Raw genomic sequence first — 27782 nt, 5'->3', positions numbered from 1 at the left:
CCTCTTCAGCATCTATTATTTGTAGACTTTTTAAGGATGGTCATTCTGACCAGGGTAAGGTGAGCTGATACCTCATTGTAGTTTTGATTTTCATTTCTCTAATAATGAGCGACGATGAGCATCTTTTCATTGGCTTCTTGGCCATCTGTATGTGTTCTTTGGAGAAATGTCTATGGAGATCTTCTGCCCATTTTTTGATGGGGTGGTTTGTTTTTAAAATATTTTCTATTAATCCACTTTAGCATTTTTGTCTACTGACATTAAGATATTGGAACAGAGGTTTAGGGAAGTTGGCTTCCTCATGGTCAGAGTCGGTAGGTAAGGGAACCAGGCCAGTGAAGTACCACAGAGCACCCCGGTCCTGCCTCTGCCGGGCTGTGGACTCTTCAGGGCAGAGATTGAAGGGAAGGGGACCAGATACATTTTGGATTCTGCCAATCCCAGCCAAAGAGGACTGGTGGGATGATGAGCAGATGTAAACAGACACGGGGGGCAAGCTTCCTCTGGGGATGCTAATGCAGAAGCAGCAAGGAGTCGTCTCTTAGATGTTTGCAAAGAAGACAGGACGGCTTTAGGTTTTTGAGACTAATCTTGACTCTTCAAGCAGTTTACAGGCAGAAACATACGGGTCATTTAGGGCTTGCCCGAAACTCCCAGGGAAGAATTCTTTTTACCTCCAGGGCTCACTATGACAGGACTACACATGTAAAGGAAGTGCCTGCCTGAGTCAGGTCTGGTGCTGTTGGATGAAGGCGAAAGATCCCAGCTCGGCTGTCAACTCTCAGATCTGTGAGAACGGCAGAAGCTTTTGGATTCTGGGACAGAGCGCTGGCAAGGCAATAACACCTTCCATGTGAATGAGTCCGTGTGTGTGCGTGGGCCCGTGCGTGTGTGTGCGTGCACGTGCTTGTCAACGTCACATTGAAAGCAAACAAGAAGGACCAACGAATGGCAGCTGAGCTGCCTGGAGACAGGCTACAGGTAGTGCATGGATTGCAATTCCTGGTTCTTGGGAATGGGAGGCTAAATTGGGAGCGTGCAGGGTGATGCAATCCAGGCCCCGCAGGCTCTACGTGGCTGCCTGGCTTTCTGGCCTGCTCCTCAGGGCTTTGGTCAGCCACACACTCCTGCAACTCTTCTCACAGTGCTATTTCAGTACAGGCCAGACTTTGAGCACAGCCAAGATGACGTGGCCCAGTAATAACTCTCATCTTTGGCAGAGCAGGTGGACACTGGGATTGCTCACTCCCCACTTTGGTGGGTTTGCCCAATGCCTTTTGGAGCTTTTAATAGAATCCTTACTTTACCTTCATACAATGCTTTGGTGGAGTCCCATTTACTTTTTCTTTCTTTCTTTCTTTTTTTAAATTCCAGCAGTTTATTAGGTTAGCGGTTGGTTTAATTCAGCAGCTAAATAGATGTTATCCAGAGACCCGCTTTGTTCTGTGTTTACATTGTCAACGTCACTGCCTCAGTAGGTGGTTGGTTCTTATGAATGCAACCAGAGCCCAGGTTGTGGAATACAAATGCTACTTTGTTTTTGCATAAAGACAAGATGCAAGTCACATAACTATTTTGATAGTTTTGTTAAAATAATGCAACCTGTGCATGAAGAACAAAAATCTACCAAAATCTAAGTCTGGCTTTCTGTTTTCGCAAAACATCTCTTTTAGTCAGACAAAGTAGCAATATTTGAAGGTAAAAATAGGTTTGTCATGGTTAGGTAAGAGTCTCATAATTGCACTTTGCAAACCAATTATATAACGTAAGAGAAAAGCTGAAGCAGTTCTGATTGTTCTATTATTGGTATTAGGATTTTCACCCTTCAAGTGACCACTGCTTGATGGTTTATACCTGAAAATGTTTTCACATATAACATGCAATCACACCCTCTTCCTTCAGCTGCCTTGGACTTCTAAGAATGAAGTCCAGGTGGAAAGGAGACGTACCCAGAAACACGTTGCTGAATCAGACCTCCACAGACAGAGATTCTGGCTAACCCACACTCTAGCACTTTTCTATGTGAAGAGGACCATGTCTGGTGACATTTCAGAAACCATCTGGTCTACTTCTTTGTTTTTTGATCTTCTTGGCTACACCGTGTGGCATGCAAGGTCTTAGTTCTGTGACCAGGGATCGAACCCATGCCCCTTGCAGTGGAAGTGCGGAGTCTTAACCACTGGACCACCAGGAAAGTCCCTGGTCTGCTTCTTGTTTCACTTGGCACAACTTGTTGGCTACAGATCTGGTCAGGATGGAACTGCAAGTGCCCAGGGGCACTGAATTCCTGCAAATGATTTTGCTCCAGTAGAAACAAAAGGTTAAGATAGTCTCCTGAGAAAATCTGTGCTTCTGAGATAACCGGCCCCACTTGGAGAAGATTTGGAAAAACACAAACACAAACACAATTTTCCGAGTGCATATCTGGACCAGGTACCTGAATGACTGCAGGTAAATCCTTTTCTATATGAAAGCCCCCAAGCCTGGATACGAGTGATAGCACAGACTCCAAGGAGCATCCAGTCTTGAATGGTTACAATTCTGCAAAAGCTACTGAAGAAAAAAACCCCATAAAAGTCACAGGACAAAGGGCTATTCCTCCGAGTTAAATAGCAGTGTCCTCCGGAGGGAGATTTCCACTTCCTCTGCCAACCAGCAGCCCGGCTGGCAGCTGTATTTGAGCATGCCTATCCAATAATGGTACATGGCCCTTCTTCTGTTTTCTGAATGGAGTCTATTTTGGTGGTACTGATATGCACAGTTAAAAAAGCTTGGCTTAGTTTCCAGAATGTAGCTTCCTCTGAATTCTTCAACTTAACAAAGCCATGATTCTCCGTTTTTGTGTTAATTGCATGTTTGCCCAAATTCAGTGGATCATCTCCTAATTTTTATATAATATTCTCATTTTCCAGATATCCGCTGAGGGTCCTCAGGTTGAAATTAGTCACATCCTATGATCCAAGCTGAGTGGACACAACTAAACCTCCATCAATCTCAGGTCCCCAGAGGAGGTCTGAGAAAAAAAGTGAGGAGATGGGGTTGTGAGCCGTTGTATATCTGTGCTCTGTGACATTTAGGTTTGCTGACCATTTCAGTTTTGGAAATGACAGTTGAGTAATATAAAAAAAGACAACTACTTTTTTGTGTATCTCCACCAATGCCTGCGCTTCTCACAAATGTTTATAAAGAGTGGCATGATGTAATAAAACTGGCCTTCTTAAAAGAGTTTTGCATTTGCCTCTGGTGACAGTAAAATTTTATTTATAAAATATTACTTAAGTAAGCTTTAGGGCTGTTAAACAAACAAATAAACAAAGATGCAAAAACCTCCTGTTGAACATTCGTGTTTCACTGACTGTGCCTGAAGGTTTGAATTATGATTACTTCACATACAGATGACAAAGATCTGATAGTTTTCAATGAGCGTTATTGTGCTGTTTCCATATTAGAAAGAAACCAACTTGTCAGTATAATTAAACTGGATAGGTAGCTTAGGTTCAACATTAATGCAGGACAAAAAATTATAAAAAACATAAACTACTCTTTTTTTTTTCTATTTTTGCTGTTAGGTTTAATATATGTAATACATACTTTTTTGTATAGTCATTGAGAACAGGGCATTTCCCAGCATTTAAAAAGTCCTTTAGATTTTTGAGGTTAAATTATCCTAATGAATATTACGAATGTGTAATTCATCAAGACCAACAAAGCCAGCGTCTTGCACAATATTTTACATTTAGTAGGCATACAAGATTCTTCTCAGAATGACTCCTTTGGAAAAATGTTTCAGCTCTTGTTGGCTACAAATCCCATCTATGATATAGTTCATTTCTAATGTAGGAGAAACTTGATTTTGGAGCTCACCCCTCAAACCTGGTCCTGATTACTGCTTCAACTCCTGTTTATATAATTCTACACAATTTTGGCAGGATTCAAGAGCACATACCAGGGTGTTGGCTTTTATGAATCTCCTGGGATGTGAATGTCAAGCTGACTGGATGAACTCTGGCCACAAGTCCCAGACAAGCACAATGACTCTATTTATTCAGACTTGGCCGCCTGAATGCAGATTGACTCTGTGGGTAATAAATTTTCACAGGCCAAGAACTTCAGCATCAACCAAGCTGATTCTGAGAGGAAAAATACACCCAGGGAAGTGGAGCTGGGCTGCAAAAACCTCCTATATTTTTATTTCACATCTGCATATCATTCGGCTAATACATCTGGTTACGGATGGACACGCACTGCTGATGGCTTCAGAGGTTCTTCTGAAAAGCTCTGCTTTCTGTTATGCAATTGTCATATTAAAAAGGAACAAGGAAAAAAATGACCAGCAGCCATTACAATTGGCAATCTGCTTTTAATATTACACCCAGAGCTGATGTTACTTATCCAGTGACCTCTACGGTAAACAGCAGAAAATTGAGATGGGAATGTTCCTTGTGCTTCTTCTTAAGAAACCAACGTTAACAAAAGGCAGTTAAGAACTGCAATTCAGTGCTCAGAGCAATCTCACCACCTATAATCCTGACACCTTGAGACGCGAAGCTTTAGAGTCACTCTAAGAGGACCGAGATTCTTTTTGAGGGACATGATTAGTACTCCATGAGTTAAGAATAAGAAAAGAAGTGGCTCTTTAACTTGCAGATTTATGCTAATTACCTGGATATCTATTAAATGAATTGTGTGTTCTCCAAATATTGACTGGGGATTAAAAGGTAACTTTTCTTCATTGTGAGAAGTAAATGATGCCAGTAGGAGAATTTCCCTCTACAGATTATATCCCAGGATCACTGCCTGTAAAATTAAAACTGTCAGTTTAAGTGGATAAACCATGCTCATTTAAAGAGAAAAATGTAGTTATATAATTAAAATGAAAAGACTGCCTAATACGTACGGATAATGTAATTACTGGAAGCTGCAAGCACATACACAGCCATTTAGTTTGCATCCCCTCTCCTTACTTCCCTGCGCTTATGTATCTGTCATCTCTGAAACGCTGTGTGCAGTTGACACGATCTTAGCTGCTCCTTGTTGAGTGTCTTATTCACGTGGCCCTGTCCTCATGCCTTAGCGGTAATAATTTCATCTAGATATTTGCTGTGTCCAACCTCCCAAGCTTACCCTCCTCACCTGAGAGGCAGAACTCATTTTTTTTTAATAACCTTAAATCTGCCTTTTATTTATTTAATTTTTTTGGCTGCGCCCGGTGGCATGCGGGATCTTAGTACCCCGACCAGGGATCCAACCCGTGCCCCCTGCAGTGGAAGCATGGTGTCTTACCACCGGGCTGCCAGGGAAGTCCCAGAACTCATTTTCTTTTTTTTACTAAATGGGAAGATAGGCAATATAATTCATTTCTCCCTTCCAAATCCATTTAAAAAATGGCCTGAGTACTTAGTACCTTCAGGAATCATTTTGTCTTAAATCTTCTAACTCCTTTACTTTCTTCCAAAGAAACGCTGGCGTCTAGAATTGTTAAAACCAAGAGCCACAGGTTTTAACTGGAGATCAAACCAACTGCCACACATATCTTGTGTCCTTCCTTCATTTACTCAGACACAAAATCTGATTCTCAAATCATTTGTCCTGTTTCTAGTTTGAACCTCATCAAGTATGAAAATTATAGGAGCAAACATGAGATTACGACTCCATTTCCATTAAACCTCCACATTTTGTAAACCTGGTCACAATCCTAGCTCTAGAGGTTAGTCAAAATGCTACAGTTTTTGAAAGGGAAGGCTGTGAAGAAATGCACTCTCTTGGTTTTGGAGGCTTCTGTTTGAGATACCTTCTAGAAAGTCATAACCTCAATATGGCTTGGTATGAAGCACATTTAACAAGTGACTATTGACATTTCTACAGAGATTGGATAAATGCTTTTCTCCTAAATAGGTAGGTGATTTGTGTATTTATCTACAGACAATTTTTGTCCTTGGGTCTATGTTTTTTTCTTCTTTGTCAATACTTTTGATCTTTGGATAGGACTAATTTGAAAAAAAATCAGTGTTTAATTAAAAAAAAAAAAAGGGAGACCCAAAGTCATCTTTGATACTGGACAACAGACAGCAGGAAATACTCTCAATTCAATAACATTATGCATCATTCATGCATCCATTCAGCAAGTATCCAGCACCTCTGCTGTGCCAGATACAGTTCCTGCCCTCAGGAAACTTCCAGTCTGGTTGGTTGAGATACTTAAAAAAGTAAACGTAATGCACAACTAAAATTATGATGAGACCTAAGAAGAAAGCTTAGGTTATTGTGACACGGACTAACCAGGGGTCCAAGTTAGATAACTGGAGACTCCCTGATGAAGTGAAATTTATGCTGCACTTCCAAGATGAGTAGGTATTAATGGGGCAAAAATCAGGGGGGAGAGGCCTATGGAGGGCCTGAGGCAGCTGAGTTTGGCTTGTTGGAGGAGCTGAAAGAAGACCCATGGGGTGGAAGTACCATGAACCATCTCAGTGTGAAGTGAAAGGGAAGCGTTGAGTGAAGCCAGCTGGGTAGGGTACTGTCGGCCAACTACGGGCTCTGGATTTTACCCCAAGTGAAATGCGAACCCATTTAAGATTTTAGACCAAGGAATGACTTGATCTGATTTTGATGCTTTGACTTGATCTTTTTCAAAAGATCCCTGTGAGGAAGTTGTATTATAGAGGGGGGAGAATGGACTGGTTTAGACTAGCCAGGATGGAAAGAGGTGGATGGACTAATATTTGTGAATTTATAGGGATTAGAGATAAAATTAACATTTGAGTGAGGAATAGGGAGTCGTCAAGGATGAGCCCGATGTTTCTAGACTTAAACAACTGGGTGCCTGGTAGTTCTAGGTTTAGAAATGGTAACAGTCACAAGAGGAACATATTTGTGTGTGGATAGGTAGAGGGGTGGCAAAGACCAGAACTCCAGTTTGGCACAACTTGGATTTGAAATGCTTGTGAGACATCCAAGTGGAAAAGTCAAATAGGTCTGTGGTTAACAAGAGAGTTCTGAGCTGAGGGTATAATTTTAGAAATTGTAAGTATATAAAAATTGGGGCTTCCCTGGTGGCGCAGTGGTTAAGAATCCACCTGCCAATGCAGGGGACACGGGTTTGAGCCCTGGTCCAGGAAGATCCCACATGCCGTGGAGCAACTAAGCCCGTGTGCCACAACTACTGAGCCCACGTGCCACAACTACTGAAGCCTGCGTGCCTAAAGCCTGTGCTCCGCAACAAGAGAAGCCACAACAATGAGAAGCCCGTGCACAGCAACAAAGACCCAACACAGCCATAAAATAAGCAAATAAATTTATTAAAAAAAAAATTGACGGTCATGGGAATTGATGAGATCATCCAGAGAGAGACAGAGAGGACGTGGAGAGGAAAAATCAGAAATGCTAAAAGATTCCAACATTCAAGATTGGCTGCAGGAAGAGCAGTCAGCAAAGGAGTCTGAGAAGACACAGCCAGAGGGGCAAGAAACAAACCAGGAGGGTATGGTATTAGACAACTCAATAAAAGTGGGGTAATTAACAGTTTTCAATGCTGTAACTCTTCTGGTGAGACAAAGGACTGAAAAGAGCCTGGTACATGTGCTCTGCAGACCCACTGCGGTCACTGGTGACCCAGTGAGTGGTTCTGGTGGAGAAGAGGGGCAGAAAAGAGTCAAAGGAGTAAGTCCCCAAGTAACTGAGAGGAAATGGGACAAACTTTTGATAAGAGGAAGGCAGTGTCCTCTTATAGTAGGGGGAAGGGAGACAATGAGTGAAGACAAAGGTAGTTGTGTGCATCTGGTTACAGGAAGATGAGGCTTCCCTGTTAGATGCCAGTCAGCATGGTATGCAATAGGGAAGTAAAGATGAATAAGACACAGCATCAGATTCAGGTCACTCACTCAAGAAATCAGGAAGACAGATAACTAAATCTCATATTATCAATTCTGTGATGGAGGTAGTTATAGGATACTCAGGGAGAAAACTCATAAAATGCCATCACCAGTGAACTGCTGTGAGTTACGTATATATAATGTAATACCCAGACATGCCACTAAAAAAAGCTATACAAAGAGATACACTCAAAAATACTATAGATAAACAGGAATGAAATTCTACAAAATGTTCCAGGAAGCTACAGGAATTCAGGAAAGAGAAAACAGAAAAATGAAAAAACAAAGAGAACAAACAGAAGACGAAAAATAAAGTGGTAGACTTAAGCCCTAACATAATTAATTACCATTAATGTAACATTACATTAATTAATATTAGTTAATCAGTTTAATTATCAATAATTACATTAAATGTAAATGGTCCAAGTACATCAATTAAAAGACAGAAATTGGCAAAGTGGATATGCTGTCTGTAAGAAACTCACTTCAAATATAGGTAGGTTGAAAGTAAAAGAATGGAAAAAGTTATATTATGCAAACATTAATCAAAAGAAACTAACAGTGGCTACATTGATATAGGATAAAGTAGACTTCAGGGCAAAGAAGATTACCAGAGTGGAACATACGTAATTATAAAAGGTCAATCCACCAAGAAGATGTAGCAATCCCAAATGTGTGTGCACAAAATAACAGCTGTAAAATATGTGAAGCAAAAACTGATAGAATGGAAAGGACAAACAGACAAATCCACAATTATAGTTGGAGACTTCAACACTCCTCTCCCAACAATCGATAGAGCAACTAGACAGAAAGTCAGCAAGGATACAGAATATCGCAACAACAACATCAACCAACAGGTTCTAACTGACATTTATAGAACACTCCACCCACCATCAGCAGAATACACATAAAACATATACCAACATAGATCATATCTTGGGCCATAAAAAATACTCAATGCATTTATAAAAATTGAAATCATACAGGATATGTACTTAGACCACAATGGAACCAAACTAGAAATCAATACAAGTAAGATCACAGGGAACCTGGAAACACTTGGAAATAAAACAACACGCTTCTAAAAGCATCAAAGAGGATGATGTCTCACTGAACTGACTGACAATGAAAATACAACATACAAAAATTTGTGAGATGTGGCTACAGCAGTGATGAGAGTGAAATGTACAGCACTAAATGTTTATATTATAAAAGAGGACTGGGCACATACCCGGAGCAAACCATAATTCAAAAAGGGTCACGTACCACAATGTTCACTGCAGCTCTATTTACAATAGCCAGGACATGGAAGCAACCTCAGTGTCCGTCGACAGATGAATGGATAAAGAAGATGTGGCACATATATACAGTGGAGTATTACTCAGCCATGAAAGGAAACGAAATTGAGTTATTTGTAGTGAGGTGTATGGACCTAGAGTCTGTCATACACAGTGAAGTAAGTCAGAAAGAGAAAAACAAATACCGTATGCTAACACATATATAGGGAATCTAAAGAAAAAAAAAAGGTCATGAAGAACCTAGGGGCAGGATAGAAATAAAGACGCAGACGTAGAGAATGGACTTGAGGACACGGGGAGGGGGAAGGGTAAGCTGGGACAAAGTGAGAGAGTGGCATGGACATATATACACTACCAAATGTAAAATAGATAGCTAGTGGGAAGCAGCTGCATAGCACAGGGAGATCAGCTCGGTGCTTTGTGACCACCTGAAGGGGTGGGATAGGGAAGGGAGGGAGGGAGACACAAGAGGGAAGAGATATGGGGATATATGTATATGTATAGCTGATTCACTTTGTTATAAAGCAGAAACTAACACACCATTGTAAAGCAATTATACTCCAATAGCGATGTTAAAAAAAATCAAAATAAATCAATTTTCGAAAGTAAAAAAAAAATAAATAAAAGAGGACAAACCTCAAATCAATAATCTAAGCTCCCTCAAGAAACTAGAAAAAAAAGAACAAAATGAACCCAAAGCAAGCAGGAGGAGGGGAACAATAAAGATAAGATAGCAATGAAATTGAAAAAAGAAAAACTGACAGAGACTACCAATGAAACAAAAAGCTAGTTCTTTGAAAAGAGCAATAAAATTGATAAAGCTCTAGTAAGACTGACAAAGAAAAAAAGAAGATCTGTATCAAGAATGAAACAGGGGCTATCACTATAGATCCAGGCATCAAAAGGACAATGAAGGAACGTAACTCTACACACATAGATATGACAACATAAATGACCTGATGGATTAATTACTTGAAGAGCATGTACCACCATAACCTACCCAATGTGAAATAATCCGAATAGTCCTTTAAGAATTAAGGAAATAGAATTTGTAAGTTTCTAAAAGTCTCCAGGCCCACATGGTTTCCCTGGAAAATTCTGACAAACATTTAAAGAAGAATTAACATTAATGTTATACAATCTCTTCAAGAAAGAGAAGAGCAAGGAACACTTCGCAATTCACATGATAAGCCAGCACTGCCCTAATGTCAAAACCAGACAAAGGCAATACAAAAAAAGAAACCTTCGGAACAATATTCCTCATGAATATAAAAAGACAAGCATGTGAGGAAAATGTAGAGCAATGGGAATTCTCTTATACTGCTGGTGGGAGTGTCAGAAGGTACAACCATTCTGGGAAAATGGTTTGGGATAGTCTACTCAAATTGAACATCCTATAGCACTTCTACTCTTGGGGACAGACCAATAGGAATGTTCCCATACACCCCCCAAAGACCTGTACAAGAATGTTAGTAACAGCACTATTCCAATAGCCCTAAACGCCCTCGTGTACGTCAGCAGTAGGACAGGTAAGCAAATTACAGTATATGCACATAATGGAATGGGATCCAGCAATGGAAATGAAAAAACTTCACTTCATGCAATATCATGCATGAGTCTCACGAACAAAATGCTGAGCGACAGAAGCCAGACACAGCAGCGTGCACTCACGATCCTATTGATGTAATTGTGCTTCAGAGACAAGCGCAATTACCCTACGGTGTTAGAAGTCAGGAGAGTGGTTATTCTTTTGGAGGCTGCTGCCCCGAAGGGGATGTGGGAGACCCAAGAGGCTGGTCATGTCTGTGTCTTGATCTGGGTGCTGGCTACACGGGTGAGTGTGGTTTATGAATATTCATCAAGTTGTATTCTTAGGTAACGTGTAACTTTCCTCTATGCCTGGTGTATTCCATTGTAAGTTGACTAAAAAAGAAGAAAAAAGCCTACTGGATCTGGTGACATGAAGATTGTGGGTGAGCACAAGTTGTGAGGAAGTGGCAGGCTGCAGGGATCTAAGGTTGATTCCAATTTTACAAATGGCGGCACCAGAGCACCGAGCAGTTCAGTGACTGGGTCTAAGGCTGCAGAGCCACTGGGTAGCAGAGCAGGGACTTGAACCCAGGGAGCTGCTGAGCTGGTGCTCACTCACTAAACTAGCCTGTCTCTTATTTTGAGAGCACAGAGGCAATGATAAAGGAACATCAAGACGGGAATATGTAAATGCATGAGTGTATGAGGCTCCTTTAGGAAGAGCAAACAGCTGTAGCAACTCGATGCTCTTGTGGATGTTCCTTTATCACAGTGGCTACACAGGCTGGTGACCGACAGTCACAAAGACCACCAGGTGTCATGTTAGAAGAGGACAAGGATTTTAGTACACTATATTTATCGAGGCAGGGAAACATACAGTACATTTTTGAAAGATTTTGGGTTAAGAGACGGACTCTGATTATATCTGAAAAAATAATTTACGTTAGATGCTTAATTATCTCTCAATGCCAGAGAAATGCAGAGCGTGTATGTGTGCCGTGTATATGCACAGGCTCCACTCTTTTGGGGTGCAATCATATTTCGGTCTTGAAGAGAAAAAAATTCTATGTCATCAGTGTTTTTCAAAAGCATGGGATTTACGATTTTGTGATTAGGTCAGGGTATATATAGGATATATAAAGGATAACTTAATATAATCAGTGTTAGAGCAATTACTAAACTGCCACATACGAAACCACTGTCCGGAGTCTTAATTACAAGGGAGGATTAGGGTATGAAAGTCATTCATTCTGTCAGCTGCTTTCATTGTAAAAGACAGGAAGGTGTACATACGTACGGACCGAAAGCAAGAAGGATGTGACTGGTAGGTTCACAGTACAATATTTTCCACAGCTACAGACTGAAGCAAAATGAGTAAACGAAAGGTTCTCACTGCCTTAGAGAACGTTTCTAGTTCATCCTTGATAACTAATTTTTTAAAATTGTGTTTTCAGTGGAAACATTTCCTGGAGATAATTCAGGAAATTCTTTCCAAATTAAGAAAGTCTCGCTGAATGAAACAGTCTGTAAATCCCTTTTCTAGTATCAAGTATACACACTCTACATGTTTGCTGTGACTTAATCCACAGCAAACATAGGTCCAATCCTATCTGGACCTCCACTGGGAAAAACAACACAAGAGATGAAGTCATTTGCTTGTAGACACAAAGACGAGGAACCAACATGAGGGGTGAAATCGTTCCCCAGATCTGCCAAGATTGCTGGGTTGTGGCTGTCTGACGGGCCTGCTGCTTGCACCTAGAAACAGATCAATAAATCTCTAAAAAAGCCTGAGTGGCCCTCCTTGCTCAAATTTTCTTCACTTGGGCTTTTCTCAGCTGGCCAATCTAGTTTCAAACTGCATTGGGTTCTATCTCATACCCAGTCCCTTCTTTGATGCCTCACCTTCTCTTACAAGGCGAGCAAGCCTTTCTGTGATCGCACAGTCATATCTGGCTCAGATGCTCTTCCCGGAAATTTCCTTTGATCTCACCTCTGCACACTCTCTCGGTACATTATGTGCATTTGCATGTCTAGACAGCTGCAACACCTGCACAGCATTCCATGATACCTCTGTATAAAAGTCACCATTCCAAGATGACCTGAACAGTACACGTGTCTTGTATCACGTGTAAAAATGACAGAAAACCTCTCTGAATTGTCTTCATACCTATCACGTTTATCCCACCTTGACACGACACAAAACAGGTGATGAGAAAAAGGAAACAGAAGTGGAGGAAAATCTGTCTTTTCATGCTTTCAAACTTGCTTTAAAATACAAACATTTCCTGAAATGCAGAAGTGAGAGTGATGAATGTTAATTGGGTATTTTATCACCTTAACTGACTGATCAGAAGAGTATTTATAAACCCCTGACTGATGTCTCGAGCTGATAAATCAACACCAGGGGAGAACATTTCAAGCACATTTATCACTTAAGACAAACAGGCTATTCTGAGCGCGATGATTTTTTATTCATCGTTTTAGCTCACCTCTACCTTTGCTTCCGCTCAATGTTAATGATATCTGTACAAGACTTCTCAATATTTAATGCTAAAGCATGCCTGTTGCATGCTGATGAGGTGAAGCTCACACATTTGATCTCCAGAAAGCCAGTAACCTTTCCGAAAAAGAAGCTCTATCTCACATTGAAGCCTGATCCCAGGCGGCTCCCTTATAAACAGCTGCTGTTGGCTTCGATGCCATGAAGATCACAGAATTACAGTTTTATGGGAAATTAAAGCCAAGATATTTGAACAGACTGGCCCAATGGCACAGAATCTCATAATCAGCAGAGGATACCCAGCGTCCTAGAGCATCACAATTGAGCATTTGTATGACTCAGTTAATACCCAGGACAGTCTACCAGATTGGCATCATCATATCACATTCAGAGAACGGCAACATCAAGGAAAATCTTACCTGTTCATTCTCCTCTTCATCGCTACTTAGCTTAAGGTCATCTTCTAGCATTCTGAAAGAGGGAACAAAGAGGTACAGATACTTAGAAAATTCAAGAGAATTTAGCACCAAAATACCTGTATTAGAGCAATGTTTCAGTAATGAGTGTATTAGATTTACTAATTAAAAAAAAAATGTTTCCTATTGAGCCCTTTTCCTCTGATGCACTTAGGAAATTACAAACTGCCACATCATGAAAATAAACCCTCACAACAGCCAAAGGACGTGATGACCTGCTTCAGGAATATGAGGTTTTTGGGCTTCCCTGGTGGCGCAGTGGTTGAGAGTCCGCCTGCCGATGCAGGGGACACGGGTTCGTGCCCCGGTCCGGGAAGATCCCACATGCCGCGGAGCGGCTGGGCCCGTGAGCCATGGCCGCTGAGCCTGCGCGTCCAGAGCCTGTGCTCCGCAACGGGAGAGGCCACGGCAGTGAGAGGCCCGCGTACCGCAAAAAAAAAAAAAAAGAATATGAGGTTTTAAACGAACAGAGTCAAATAGGTGCTTTTCCTTGTGAAGTTGTAATTCCACAATTATTTGTCCAGTGTTTTCCATGTGGCGGGTGCTGAGCTACATCTCCATCACCATTCGTGGGAAGCAGAAGGAGAGAGCGGGCAGAACCCTGCCGAGAGCTAGAAAACCACAAACTCAAGTTCTCAGAGCAGCTGCTGGGTCTTCCCCCATCAAAGATCTGGAAAAGACAGCTGCCTGAACATCCTACCGGATGAGGAAAACCAAATAGGAGGAAACTTTCTGGAAAGACTCTGGGGAGGAACTCCCCAGAGCCCCCTGGGTCCCTCAGCTGCGTCATGACAACCGCAGTGGGGAAGCTTACTTTTGGGTCTGTAAGAGTTAAAAGTTTAAAAAAAAAAAAAAAAGAATTTGAGAAAGAATATATGGGTATGTATAACTGAATCACTTTGCTGTACACCTGAAACTAACACAACACTGTAAATCAACTATACTCCAATATGAAATTAAAAGAAGAGGATATATTAAAAAAATTAAATTAAAAAAAGAAAAAATTTCAAACATTATTTCTGACGATGATGAAACTGTATTCTTATCAGCATTGCTGATTTATTTCTTTGTAGAATAATCGTTTTCAGATGAACTCATTTCATAAGAAGTCTCACTCAGAAGTGTGTTCTACACACAGATAAACGCAGAGCTCTTCTGTCCGGAGTGAGGGGAAGAGTCCGTCTTTGGATGGACCCTGGGGCTCCAGGGATCAGTCTGGAGGCCACTGAGTCCCTGTGCTCGAAGGCCTCGCTCTCCTCTCTGAAATCACCTTCAAAGTCCAAAGACTGACCCCTAAAATGTGTTGTTTCCTATAAAAGCCAATTATAGGCCTACTGTAGATACATTCCTCTGAATATTTTTATAAGTAATTTCAGTGACTTTTGGGGTGAGCTTGGGGTAAAGACCTGCCAGGGCAGGGCGTGGGCCCACTTCTGCCTCTCACGGCTGTGTGTTTGGGGCAAATCAATCAACGGCCCCGCCCCCAGCCCCATTTCCCTCTTTGTAAAATGAAGGGTTGTGCTGGACATCTCCAAGGTCCAGTCCTCCTTTAGCGTCCAAGTCTGCAAAATAAATGTGCGCCCTATTTCCTAGAGTAAAACAACTCCTGTATTTGCTCTGAAGAGCACAGTTATGAAATTTTAAAGCAATTCTTGGTATTAAGAATTTAAGCCATAACCATTAGGACACCCAATCCCCCCTGGCTACAGCTATTCCACTAGTAGCAAGTGGTACCCTTCTTTTATTATTCAAACCAGAAGCCAACAAGCCAAACACTGGCAAGGACTGCACAGCTGCACCTCAACCGCCCTTTACGTCTGTGTGGCACGTCACTCATTTCCCTTGACCTCACAAACTTGAACCTGGGCTTCGAAGAGAAGAGATGCTGGTGATTTATTATATTAGAGTGCTTTTGGGGGCGAATCTAGGAGAGGACGGTGTTTCCTTTGTCGTGGGACACTACTGACCAGCACGGTGACGGCACAGAGTACAGTACCAGTTGGTTGGCTGGGCTGGGCAGCTACCCCAAGACGATTTTTTTTTGTGTTTTGTTTTGGCTGCGTTGGGTCTTCGTTGCTGTGCATGGGCTTTCTCTAGTTGTGGCGAGCAGGGGCTACTCTTCGTTGCGGTGCACGGGCTTCTCATTGCGGTGGCTTCTCTTGTTGCGGAGCACGGGCTCTAAGTGCACGGGCTTCAGTAGCTGTGGCACGTGGGCTCAGTAGTTGTGGCTCGTGGGCTTAGCTGCTCCGCGGCATGTGGGATCTTCCCGGACCAGGGCTCGAACCCGTGTCCTCTGCATTGGCAGGCGGATTCTTAACCACTGTGCCACCAGGGAAGTCCCCCCAAGATGAATTTCCTACCCAAAGGCACAAATACATTTCTGATGAAAAGGACCAGAGAAGTCAGGACAGTTTCTTACCCTCCACTCCTCACTCCCTCTTTTGGGGTCAGCTGCCAACTGCGATTCGGTTTAATCTCAAGGACTGCCCTGTAAACACTGGGTGTTCAAAGTGTGGGTGGTTCCGTCGGGGGATGGGAAGGGGGAGGGAAGCACACACAATCGTTGTTAATGTCCCCCGTTAGATGGAAGTCACGTCAAGGGTGACTGAGGAGTTTCATCTGCGTATGGGCGACGGTGTGGACAGATTTGAAGGCCATGGCCAACCACAGCAAGATGCCCCTACATGCCCCAAAGCGAGGGATCTTAGCTTGGCCGCACACCCGTCCTGTGACTCGGTTACCACGTGAAGCTGGCAGCGTAAAAGCCGTGTGTGGGGCTCCTTTTAAGGTAGGGAGTAGAACTTGTTTTGTTTATTCTAGGTGCACGCTCAATGTGTCAACACATGAACATGTGTCTGGTTGAATCTCAGGCTGCCTTTCACACCCCTGATCCTGGGAGAGTCACACCTCTGGGCCATGGTTTTGTCATTTCTAGAGTGAGACTCAGCTCCCTTGTCATCCTTTCCAGAAGAAAAGCAGTCAGAGATCCACCTCACTTTGGGAATAGAAATGATCACTGAATTTACCTCTCTTATGTTAAAAAAAAAAAAAAAAGATTAATTGTGTTTCTGGTCTGAGATCCAAAAACAAAGGATCAAATGTAGAAACATTCTGTATTCAACAGAAGCCTGGAGAGAAGTTAGACTCCAATAAACTTCAGAATGTCTTGGAAAAATGGGAACACCGAGTCTGACAGCTCATTCACATTGCACAGTAATCCTGTGAGCCTGCTGCTACCAGCACGAGGGACCGCATTCCTGGAACAGACGGTCACCGCTGCCCGGCGCCCCAGACCCCAACAGGCGTGCGCTGAGATGACTCAGTCTCAAGGCCACCCAAGAACACGCCCGGCCCTTCTGCATCATTCTGGTCACAGTGGAGTCCCTGGGACTCAACTTCCAAAGCACAGTGCTGGTCCCTTTTAATGCTGGGAAAACCAGAGTGGCTTCTTGAGAGCCTGAGGAGGAGCTGAGGAAGATGTGAAGTTAGAGAAGAATACGGAAGAGCTGGGGCCACTTAGAAGCCTGAGAGCTGTCCTCGTTTGGTGAAGGCTGTGTCTGCCTCCATTGAAACACACAAATGGCACCATCGGAGCAGTCTGCCCCCAAATCTGATCCCACCTGCTTGACAACATGTTTATCATCTGTCTGTTTTCAAAAGGAATTACACTGGCGTGAGTAAATTAAACAAGAATAATAATAACAAAAGTTTTAAACCAAGAGTGAAAGAAAATGCAAAGTAAGTGTTGGTTAGGACACAGGGCAGAGACGGAGGATACCTGACTCTGTTTTTGATGCTCTGAAGCGCTGAGGATGGAGACTGAGAAGGGTCATCAGCACATAAGTGCAGGGCCCGTGCTCCAGCATCACATTGACTCGCAGGGCACCCTGACGCACCTCTGCATCCCTACACCCCCCCCATCTGAGCACCACCAGGCCTTCCTCCCGATGGTGACACCCACCCACCCACAGCCACGCTCCTTCCATGTCCCTTGGCGCCCACCCCCCCTTCGTGTCCCCGCAGCACCCTCCTAGGTGTCCCAGCTCCTGTCCAACCTGATCTCATTCAACCATACCTCGAGGTGGGTGCTGCCGGGGCAGCAGACCTCGGGGGTCTGAGCACAGACTCTGGAGTCAGACTGCCTAGGAGGAATCCTGGCTCTGCCACTCAGCTTGCTATTAGCACAGAACCTTGTGCGGAACCAACATTCAACACATGTTCATTCTTCATTAGTGTTCCTCTTTTACCTCTGAGGGCCATGCCTTGGAGCGTTTAAGAAACTTGCATGCGTAAACAGTTTGGGACAGAAGATGTTTCTGTAACAATGCCTTAAAACTAAGCCATTTGCTCTGTTTTCAGGCCATCTTGAGAAGAAAAGATGACGTTTTCTAGAGGTTGCGGAGGGGGATCTATTTTAGGATATAACTGCTGCCATGGTTGATTGATCTGATGTGAGTTCATGCCTGCAGAGGACAGAAAACATGGCCACCAGCCTGAGTGCACAGGGGACATATCCTGGGAGCCTGTGGTCGGTCACACAGCCTGGAGTACCCACAGCCTGATGACAACAGCTGAAATAAAATAGATAATAAAATCAAACTCTGCGAATGAAGGCCAGAGAGCAGAGGTGCAGCCAGAGGTACAGAGAAACCTGTACTTCGTGCCCTGAGCACCTGAGCAGCTGTCACACTGTGTCCAGAGCACTTCCGGTCAGTGCCTGGTGGTAAGTTCACAGTGGAGTCTGACCAGACAGCTGACTTCACAGTGGGGCCCTGACAGGACCGAGGCAGGATTTTTTTTTTAAACATGCAATTAGGTGATTCAGATTCTATCCATTTTTCACTGGTGAACTGTGTAGACAACAGTTTCTTAAAATTATTGTCCCAGGAAAATTACAACACGCCCCCTGAACACCTGGTACAAAGGGTCAAAAGGTTTGAGCCACGGGCTGAAGGCTCTTATGCTTTCATGCAGGGACAGAGGGTCCCATGGGAACTGTGTAGAGGAAAGGGTGTGTGGAGGTTTGCCTCTGAGCTCAGATCGGGGAACCCAGTACAAACATTTCCATCTGTGGTTTGCCAAGGACCACCTCAGGTGAACCTCTCTGCTTCTGGAAGTGAAGGATGAAGAAAACACTGCCTCACCACCAACAGTAGAATTGGCATTCAAACACCCAGTCACCTACACATTCAATTTTCTACTGCGTTCTTTCAGTGGTGGGCACCTATCTTTGGAAAGCATACTGTCTCCCAGGGCTGGTTCTTCTCACACATTACATTCAAATCAGCATTGCCATTTTAGCCATTTTTAAGTGCCTTAAAATTCTGAAGGTCTGGCATAATGAACTCTCACAGAACCCAGTCACCTCATCTGAAGGTAAGGCCCTCAGAAAAGGGAGGAATTCAATACAACCCTTGCAACTTTACTATCTGATGATGGTAGCTTCCCTGTGTGTACTATTTTTTTAATTGAGCAGTGGACAACTTTACGTTGTAGCTAGTGCTTTTATATACATATATATTTTAAAAATAAATTTATTTATTTATTTTTGGCTGTCTTGCATCTCCGTTGCTGCACACAGGCTTTCTCTAGTTGTGCCGAGCAGGGGTAACTCTTCACCGTGGTGCGTGGGCTTCTCACTGCAGCGGTTTCTCTTGTTGCAGAGCACGGGCTCTCGGCACGCGGGTTTCAGTAGTTGTGGCACGCGGGCTCAGTAGCTGTGGCATGTGGGCTCTAGAGCGCAGGCTCAGTAGTTGTGGCACACGGGCTTAGTTACACTGCAGCATATGGGATCTTCCTGGGCCGGGGCTCGAAGCCATGTCCCCTGCACTGGCAGGCAGATTCGTAACCACTGTACCACCAGGGAAGTCCCTGGTGCTTATATTTTTGAGGTCCACAATTTCTCAGGAAGCAGAAATAGTAGCCTACCCGTAACAGATGGCCAACTGCTTCTAGGGTTCATCTGTATCCTACACAGGTATTGCAAACGGGCACATTAGCTACCTTCAAATGTAACGGCAGTCATTTCAGAGAGCAGCAGTTTTTAATTAATAGGGTTTCCCTGGAATTACTTGTCATTTGGGGTCCTTATCAGACCTGAATCCTTTAGTCCTTTAAAGTTCATTTCATTTTGCTATGTCTTAATGGCTTCTTGAAAATCTGACTTTTATATGGGCTGTTTGATTTGCAGATTTGTCTCTATAGCCGGTGCTTCTATGATCTCCACCTATTTGAGATTTAAAGCCAAAGGCAAATGTTTATGAATCCCCATTAAACATATTCATATATGCAAAATGGATAAAGAAGATGTGGCACATACATACAATGGAATACTACTCAGCCATAAAAAGAAATGAAATTGAGCTATTTGTACGGAAATGGATGGGCCTAGAGTCTGTCATACAGAGTGAAGTAAGTCAGGAAGAGAAAAACAAATACCGTGTGCTAACACATATATATGGAATCTAAAAAAAAAAAAAAAAAAGGTTCTGAAGAACCTAGGCGCAGGACAGGAATAAAGATGCAGACATAGAGAATGGACTTAAGGACACGGGGAGGGGGAAGGGTAAGCTGGGACAAAGTGAGAGTGGTATCGACGTGTATACACTACCAAATGTAAAACAGATAGCTCGTGGGAAGCAGCCGCATAGCACAGGGAAATCAGCTCGGTGCTTTGTGACCACCTAGAGGGGTGGGATAGGGAGGGTGGGAGGGAGACTCAAGAGGGAGGGGATATGGGGATATAAGTATACGTATAGCTGATTCACTTTGTTATACAGCAGAAACTAACACAACAATGTAAAGCAATTATACTCCAATAAAGATGTTAAAAAAAAGACATTTTCTATAGTGCATCTCATTGAAACCTCAATGATTAAATGATAGTACTACTAAAAAAAAAACCCATATTCATATACGCAAATATCTATTCTAACAATTAGCCGTGCATGATAAACCTGTTATGCAGGTCCACCTCTCTGAAGGAATCCAAGCCATCCTCTCCACTGCTTGGAACACAGGAGGAGAAGTTATAAAACTCATTTCATTGTTTTTGAAGTCCACTGCTCTGTCAGGGTCAGCACTACCATCTGCCTGGGCTTATTTTCAAAAACACTTGACCACCTTCCTCTCCACATTCGTTCAGAAGAATTTAGCTTGTGCCATTCCCCAATTAACTGGGAACCAGGATGGCCTGGACAGGCTCAGCCTGGGGCTGGTGATGTAGTGCATCCAAGGCACAAAGGAAGGAACTTAGTCTGGAAGCCAACGTAGAAATCAGGAACGAGACAAAGGGTGGTCTAGATGACCCGAGAGCTTCCAGCTCTGATGCTTTCCTACCTGGGTTTCCTACCTACATCTTTTGAGGCAATGTGGAGCATAGGGAGGTGGTTTCTGTTCACACACATCTTCTTCCTGGACCCCCTCTTCCTAGGATCGGTTCTAGGTGTCAATGAAATCACAAATGATCTTCTGATTCTGCCATGTTCACCCTGGGGCGAAGGTGTCCTGTACCTCTTCTGTTTAAGAACAATAGGTTCCAATGGTCCTTTTCTTCCGCTTATACGATGAGCCCACCTGCGACCTTGACACAGGCCTGTTTTCCCTGGGGGACAGCATCTCACTTCTTGCTACTTCAGACCCTCGCAAAAGCCAGCCTCATTCAGGAGACCTGTCAAACCCTGGTGAGATGTGGGATGAACGTGTGTCTTCAAACTCTCAGTCAAGCAACCGCCTTTCCAAGTAGTCCCATATCTAGTATATTAATACGGAATAAATGGAGATCAAAGGAAAGCAAAAATCAACACTAATAAGAGGACACAGTCTGTGGTCCTAGAGTGTGGAGTGGTGGGATGAGGCTGGCCAGCATGGAGCCTGAGTTCTGTCCGTAACCAGCTCTGTAAACTTGGGCAAAGTGTGCACTCACTCTGGATATTATTTCCACATCTCTAAAACGAAGCTGGGATAAAATGACCTCTACAGCCCCTTGTGGCTCTGAATTCTGACTCTCTGCCTTTACCAATGCGTGGAAAGTCCAGTTAGATTGTTGGAGGTTTAGAGGGTTCCCTGGATCTGAGCTGATACGACTCATAAAAGTAAAACTGACAGGTTGGAATCTGAGTCAGGATCCACACTGGAGTCAGGAGCCTGGGGTGCAGTCCGGTTACTTCTTTGAGCACTTACTTCCTCGTATGTCAGGTAAGACATTTCCCATCGTTGTTCTAAAAATTCAATAGGAAATGGACATGGCAGTGCTTTTAGATGGTAGAGTTTTACATAGAATGTTTGACTACTTCTGGAAACATTTCGCATGTGATATGGTGTGTAGGACAGAGCCTCGCCCTCAGGCAACAGCCTGTGACTCTATAATTCCAGAGCAGCTTCTCGTGGACCAGGAACAAAGGCAATAATCAGACTGGACCCCGGAGCTCCTGCACCAGGTGGCCACAAGGACTGGACTGGGAGATGGTGCCAGTTCCCCAACTGGGCTTGAGACCAGGGAAGTGTTCTTTCCTCTGTTACAAACTAATCAATTGTCTCTAGGTATTTTCTAGACGCTTCCTTATTACAGTGAAATGTCTCCCCAAACACACATCCAACAGCTTTTGGGTAGTTAAAAAAACTAGATTCATCTTTTTCTTTTCTCCTAACAGCATCTGCAAATAAAATCAGATGACACGTATGCTAAATGATGAGCAGAGCAACAGAGCAATTTGCTGAGCCCCCAAGGAGCCTTCGTCAAGTCCTCTAGGCTCTGGGCCACACGGCGCCGGAACTATACATCCTCTCAAACGCTCTGTGTCTGCAGGATCCTTCATTCTTTCTAAGGAACAACGTGTCCCCGAGCTCCACCACGAAGGCACATTTAGAAAAGCAGGAAGTCACAAAATATTCTTCCAAGTAACTGAAAGCGGGATGCTAGCGGCCAAGTGTACCGAGAAGTTCCTCATCAGATCAGTCCTCTGGGGCAGGTGGACTGCCGTAGGACGTGGAGGTGCTGTGGGAGAATGTTTACAGAGAAAAGCGGCCTTAGCAGGCCACCTGCTCTGACCTCCAGCCCTAGGGAAGCAGGAAGCTCCCTCCACAGGCACCCTGGGAGTCAAAGCTGGGCCAGTGGTTCTCAGACTAGAGCAGAAGCAGCATCACCTGAGGGCTTGTTAAGACACTGGTGTCTGGGCCCACCTCCAGGGGTGGGAAGGGGCCCCCAAATTTGCATTCATAGTAAGTCCCCAGGTGATGCAGAGGCTGCCGGGCAGAGGCCACAGTTTTAGAAGCGCTGGGCTAGGCCATCACCTCCTGCCCGCAGAGGTTTATCACATCTCTAGTCAGCTACTGAAAGTCGAGAGCCTGTGATATGGCCCCTTGAGCCACCTCTGAGGGCATATTGGGGCCTGTGGTCTGGGTGGATGGGTGGGGAGCCTGGGGCCCTGAGGATGTGTACTCCTCCCCAGATCTCTCCCAGTTTGCCCTGGCCCACAGGGTAGGACCCCAGAGAGGACCAGGGACCCCCTCCTCTCACCCCCAAATCTGCTAAGGAAAAGAGCTCGTTCATTCAACCAACTGAGCCTGACTCACTGAATACAAGTCCCAAAGGCTCTGTGCCTGCCCTCAGAGCATCGGGTTATCAGGGGACAGAGACAAGTAATCCAGTGATTGTTATACGGTGGGATGGGCCCTCGAGCAGAGCACTGGAGGAGGAAGGACCTGTGCTGGCTTCAGACTGCTAAAGAAGTCAGATGGAGTCGCGGAAGGTGACCCCCGAGCATGGCATGCCTGGGGATGGAGGCAGGTTATATCCTGCACTCCCACGATGTTCTTTTCTTTTGGAAAAGTGGTACACACACAGGGTTCCAATGCCATCCCCCGCCCAAAGAAAAAATCCAGGGAAATGTCTACCTCCCCTCCTGTCTCTACCTGCTCACTTCCCACTCTTTCCCCCAAAGTCACCACTGTCTGTAGTTCCTTATAGATGATTTCCGAGTTTCTTTAATGCATTAACCAGCAAATGGGAACACAGCACTTTGGACCCCTTACAGTCAGTACACGGCACTGGTGGACGGGTGTAAGGTTAATGGGACCCTCGTTATCTAGCTGCAGCAGGCAGCTCTAAGACACTCCCAACGACCCCAGCCTCCTGGTACTGTGTCCTCCCCACCCTGAGTGTGGCTGGACCTAGTGACCTCCTTCTAGGGAACAGAACAGGGCAAAGTGATGGGGTGTCACTCGTGAGATTGGGTGATGTCCACCTGCTGGCAGGCATACTCTTTGGCTCTCTGGCTGGCGGCTGCAGCCTCTCCAGAGACCCTTAGCCGGGGGACCCAGCTAAGCCATGCTCAGATTCCCGACCTACAGAAACCATGAGATAACAAATGCCACTAAGTTTGGGGGTAATTTGTTGGCATCAACAAGTAACTGGTATGCCACTGGATGGTAGTAAATATTTAGTGTGTCCCTTTTCAAGGTCACTCCCAATTGCTTGCGCCAAAGCATGAACAGCCATCATTCAAACTGTCTCACAGAGGTATAACGCAAGCCTAACAGGTCATTAAAATGTTCTAATAGCCACATTAAAAAAAAGTAAAAACAGGTAAAATTACAATATAGTCAATATATTTAAGCCAACATAGCATTTCAAGGTGACAACGTACACATTTCAAGGGCTCAGTAGCCATGTGCGGCCAGCGGCTGCTGGACTGGACAACACGGGCTCAGAGCTTCTGCAGAAGGCGAGGGGTGTTGACAACTCCAGAAGGTGTCATGTCCCCGCCTCCCCGCAGCTCTCCTTTGCCTCTTGCAGGGGTCAGTCTTCTCTACAATTCCTGCCTCACAGGGTGCACTGGACAAGTCTGTGAAGTTACGTAAAGGCCCTGGTAACTTAGAGTGTGGAGGAGCTGAGCGGGAAAAAGGGAAGGCTCTGGTCAGAACGGATTGCAACCGCACACCCCCACTGACGACCGCTGGTGGACACAGGGATTCCAGAGGCCTGTTTCTGAGCCAGTTGAACGTGTTAAGGACCCATCTTGCTCCCAATTCTGATGATGCTATCTGCTCATGGCATGGCGCGCCATGATGTCTTACAAAACAGCTGTAAGGCAGAAACCAGCGCACAGCTGCAGGTGGCCCACAGAGGGCTACGCTCAGGGCCATGCGTTTAGGAGCCATGGCCTCGGAAAACAGAACAGGGGCAGCCTTGCAAACACACCTTGTAAAACGCTGACCACTTGGCAAGGGAAGTCTGTCCACTGTTTGCTCTCATTTATCACGTCCCCATTTCTGTTGGATGTAGTAAAGACACATCTCGCTAAAGTTATTTGAAATATCCCAGGTTTTCTTTTTAGTTTTGTCTTTTGCTTTTTTTTTTTTTTTAGTTGTGTATTTTAAAAAGTGTGCTCGTTGTTCTTTTTACTTGGAATTACAGTTGCAAGGGGACTAGATAGGGGATCTGAGCAGCCTGGAGGGAACTCTTTGTCTGGGAGAAATGGAATGCTGGGCCCAGTTTCCCTGAACATCTCAGGACTCTTTCCACCCAGAAAGCTGTAAGCACCGCACACAGCTGGCGTGACTGTGAAAATATGAAGATGCTCCATCTTTTCCACTCCGGGCGCTGCAGGCCACGGCTGTAAAGTAGCTTCCTCCGAACTGACTTGAAAATTGCTTCCTCCTGAAAGAATTATAGGGAAAGAGGGCCGGACGGACTCGATCATTTCTATCAAAAAACAAGCTGGACTCTAGAAAGGGTACTTTAATAGGGAAGGCTCGCTCCTCAAAGATGGTTTTAAAATTCCTCTCTTTGTTCACTACAAGGACTTTTAGAAAATTAGCTTCTGAACTAATGTTCTTGGTATCAGAGAATTCCGTTTCTAAGGCGTAATGAATTCAAGTACAGAGTGTGAAAGAACATGGTCCTTTTTCGGCAGAACTGGAAGAGAGGTTGGGGGACCTCGACTGGGAAGCTTTGCACAGGCTTGACCATGGGCATTTCTTTTTTTGTTTGTTTGCGGTACGCGGGCCTCCCACTGTTGTGGCCTCTCCCGTTGCGGAGCACAGGCTCCGGACGCGCAGGCTCAGCGGCCATGGCTCACGGGCCCAGCCGCTCCGCGGCATGTGGGATCTTCCCGGACCGGGGCACGAACCCGTGTCCCCTGCATCGGCAGGCGGACTCTCAACCGCTGCGCCACCAGGGGAGCCCTCATTCATAACTCTTGACAGGAAGAATGTATTGAATCTAGAAGGGTCACACATACGGTGGGCCCAATACCAGTTTTTGCATGTCTGTGGCGATCGTTATTGACAAGTTGATTCCTGAGACAGCCCCTAATTAAGAGATTTAATTGAACAGATAAACTGTTAGGGTCAGGAAAGAGAACCCAGCATAATCTCCAAATAAGCAAATGCACACATGTTGAGCTACGCCCATGCCACATGTTCCCTGAATATGGCCTAACATGGTGGTTTCTAAACTTTACTGCACACTGGAACAACTTGGGAACTTTGAAAAATATGGATGCCTGGCTCCCACCCCACCCCCATATTCTGATGGAATAGATTTGGGGTGTGATCTGGGCATCCACAGTTTTAAAGGTTCCCTAGGTGATTCTAATTTGCAGCAAAGCGTAGGAACCCCTAGACAACACAGAGTGAACTTGGACCGTCTGCAGAGCTGAATGTCTTGAATAGCTCTGTTCCCTGGATCAAGTCCCGAACTCTGAGTTTTAGTTTGTCCGCTAATAAAACGCTACGACAGTAGAGACACAAATGAGACAATAAAAGTGAAAGCACACTGGAAACTGTAAAGCCTCCGAGGGGTTGCTCAATGATGAGGTCAGCATTGCCCGTGGTGTTTAAACGCTGATTCGTGGGCCTCCTTCCCAGAGATGCTAATTTAATTGGTCCTAGATTGGGCATAGGCATCGGCATTTTTGACAAGCATCCCAGATGAATCTACTATTCCGCCAGGGTTGAAAACCACTGCCTGATTCCAAGTGAACTTTCGCCTTCTCATTAAAACCATCTGCAATCCACAGAATAGAATTCTCCACATCTTATCTGCCTTTGTACAGAACTAGTGCATTGTATTAAGACTGTGTATCAACTCAACAGCCTCCACCTTTCCCCCGTCTTCCATTTGAATATGAATGCTTTCAGGGGAGGGGTGTTACCTCCTGAGTACCTAGGGTAAGGCACAAGCCCATCCTTGCTAATGAGTTAAGGAGTTATCATTCTGCGTTTCAGAATTCTTCAGGGGTTGTTTTCAGAAATCACAGGCAGTGCTAGGGCATCTGAGATCATTTTCGGGCCTGTTCTTTAGCCTCTGGGAGGAAATACAAAAGATACCATAGGTTATCCTGCCTTCCAAGTTCTCTGGAGAAGTCCCCAAGGTTTCTTCAAGACAGTACGGCACAGTATGCAAGGTAATCTGTGGACATCTCAGCGTCATTTCTCCCTTTGGAGCACTACCCTGTTTCACAGGGGCTAGAGGACTGGGAACTACATTTCCTACATGCCTGCCTGCAGGGTTCTGAGTTAGATGTTGCCAATGAGAGGCACCCCCATAGAGTTTGGAAGGCCAAAGGGTAACAGAGGCCATCGTTGTACCGGGGCAGTGGAAGCAGGTGTATAAGCTTCAGCAGGTGGCAGATGTGAGGTTCTGCCAGAGGCTTCCAGGCATCCTTCTGGGAATAAAACCTGTCGATGCTGAGATGTCTGTTAGCAGTTCTCTGCAATTCTGGCATTTACTGATTTCCTGAACTAATCACTGATTTCCTGTTGGCCCCCTGACCTTAGATTCCCTAGCCCTCCTGATGGACTTGGAAGGCATTCATGCCCTATGTTAAGTGCCCTCCTATTAAAACACCTAGAGTGGTTTCTCTTTTCCAGACTGAATTCTGACTGGTGGGTATAGTAATTAAGAGCCTGAGCTCTGCAGTCAGAAAGCCTGATTGATGGATTCATATCCCGGCTCTGCCACATACTAGCTGTGTGTCCTTGTGCAAAGAACTCAGAGTCCCTCCCTCAGTTTTCTCATCTTTAAAATAGACAAATAAGAGCGTTAACCCCCAAGGAATGTGGGAATTATATGGGGGAAAATGCATACATTTTATACGGT

The 27782-nt window shown here is 44.5% G+C and overlaps 1 protein-coding gene across 1 annotated transcript in view; it reads right to left on the bottom strand.

The window, feature by feature from the left end:
• The window catches only part of AFF3 (ALF transcription elongation factor 3), a 560353-nt gene that overhangs the window by 109443 nt on the left and 423128 nt on the right, over positions 1-27782 (bottom strand). The window contains exon 12 of the mRNA XM_067704167.1: positions 13622-13673. Coding sequence (XP_067560268.1) covers positions 13622-13673 — 52 coding nt within the window. The remainder of the gene's footprint in view (positions 1-13621; positions 13674-27782) is intronic.

Source organism: Pseudorca crassidens, chromosome 14 (genome assembly GCF_039906515.1).
Source record: "Pseudorca crassidens isolate mPseCra1 chromosome 14, mPseCra1.hap1, whole genome shotgun sequence".
Lineage (NCBI taxonomy): Eukaryota > Metazoa > Chordata > Mammalia > Artiodactyla > Delphinidae > Pseudorca > Pseudorca crassidens.
This window is presented reverse-complemented; position numbering and strand designations above follow the sequence as displayed.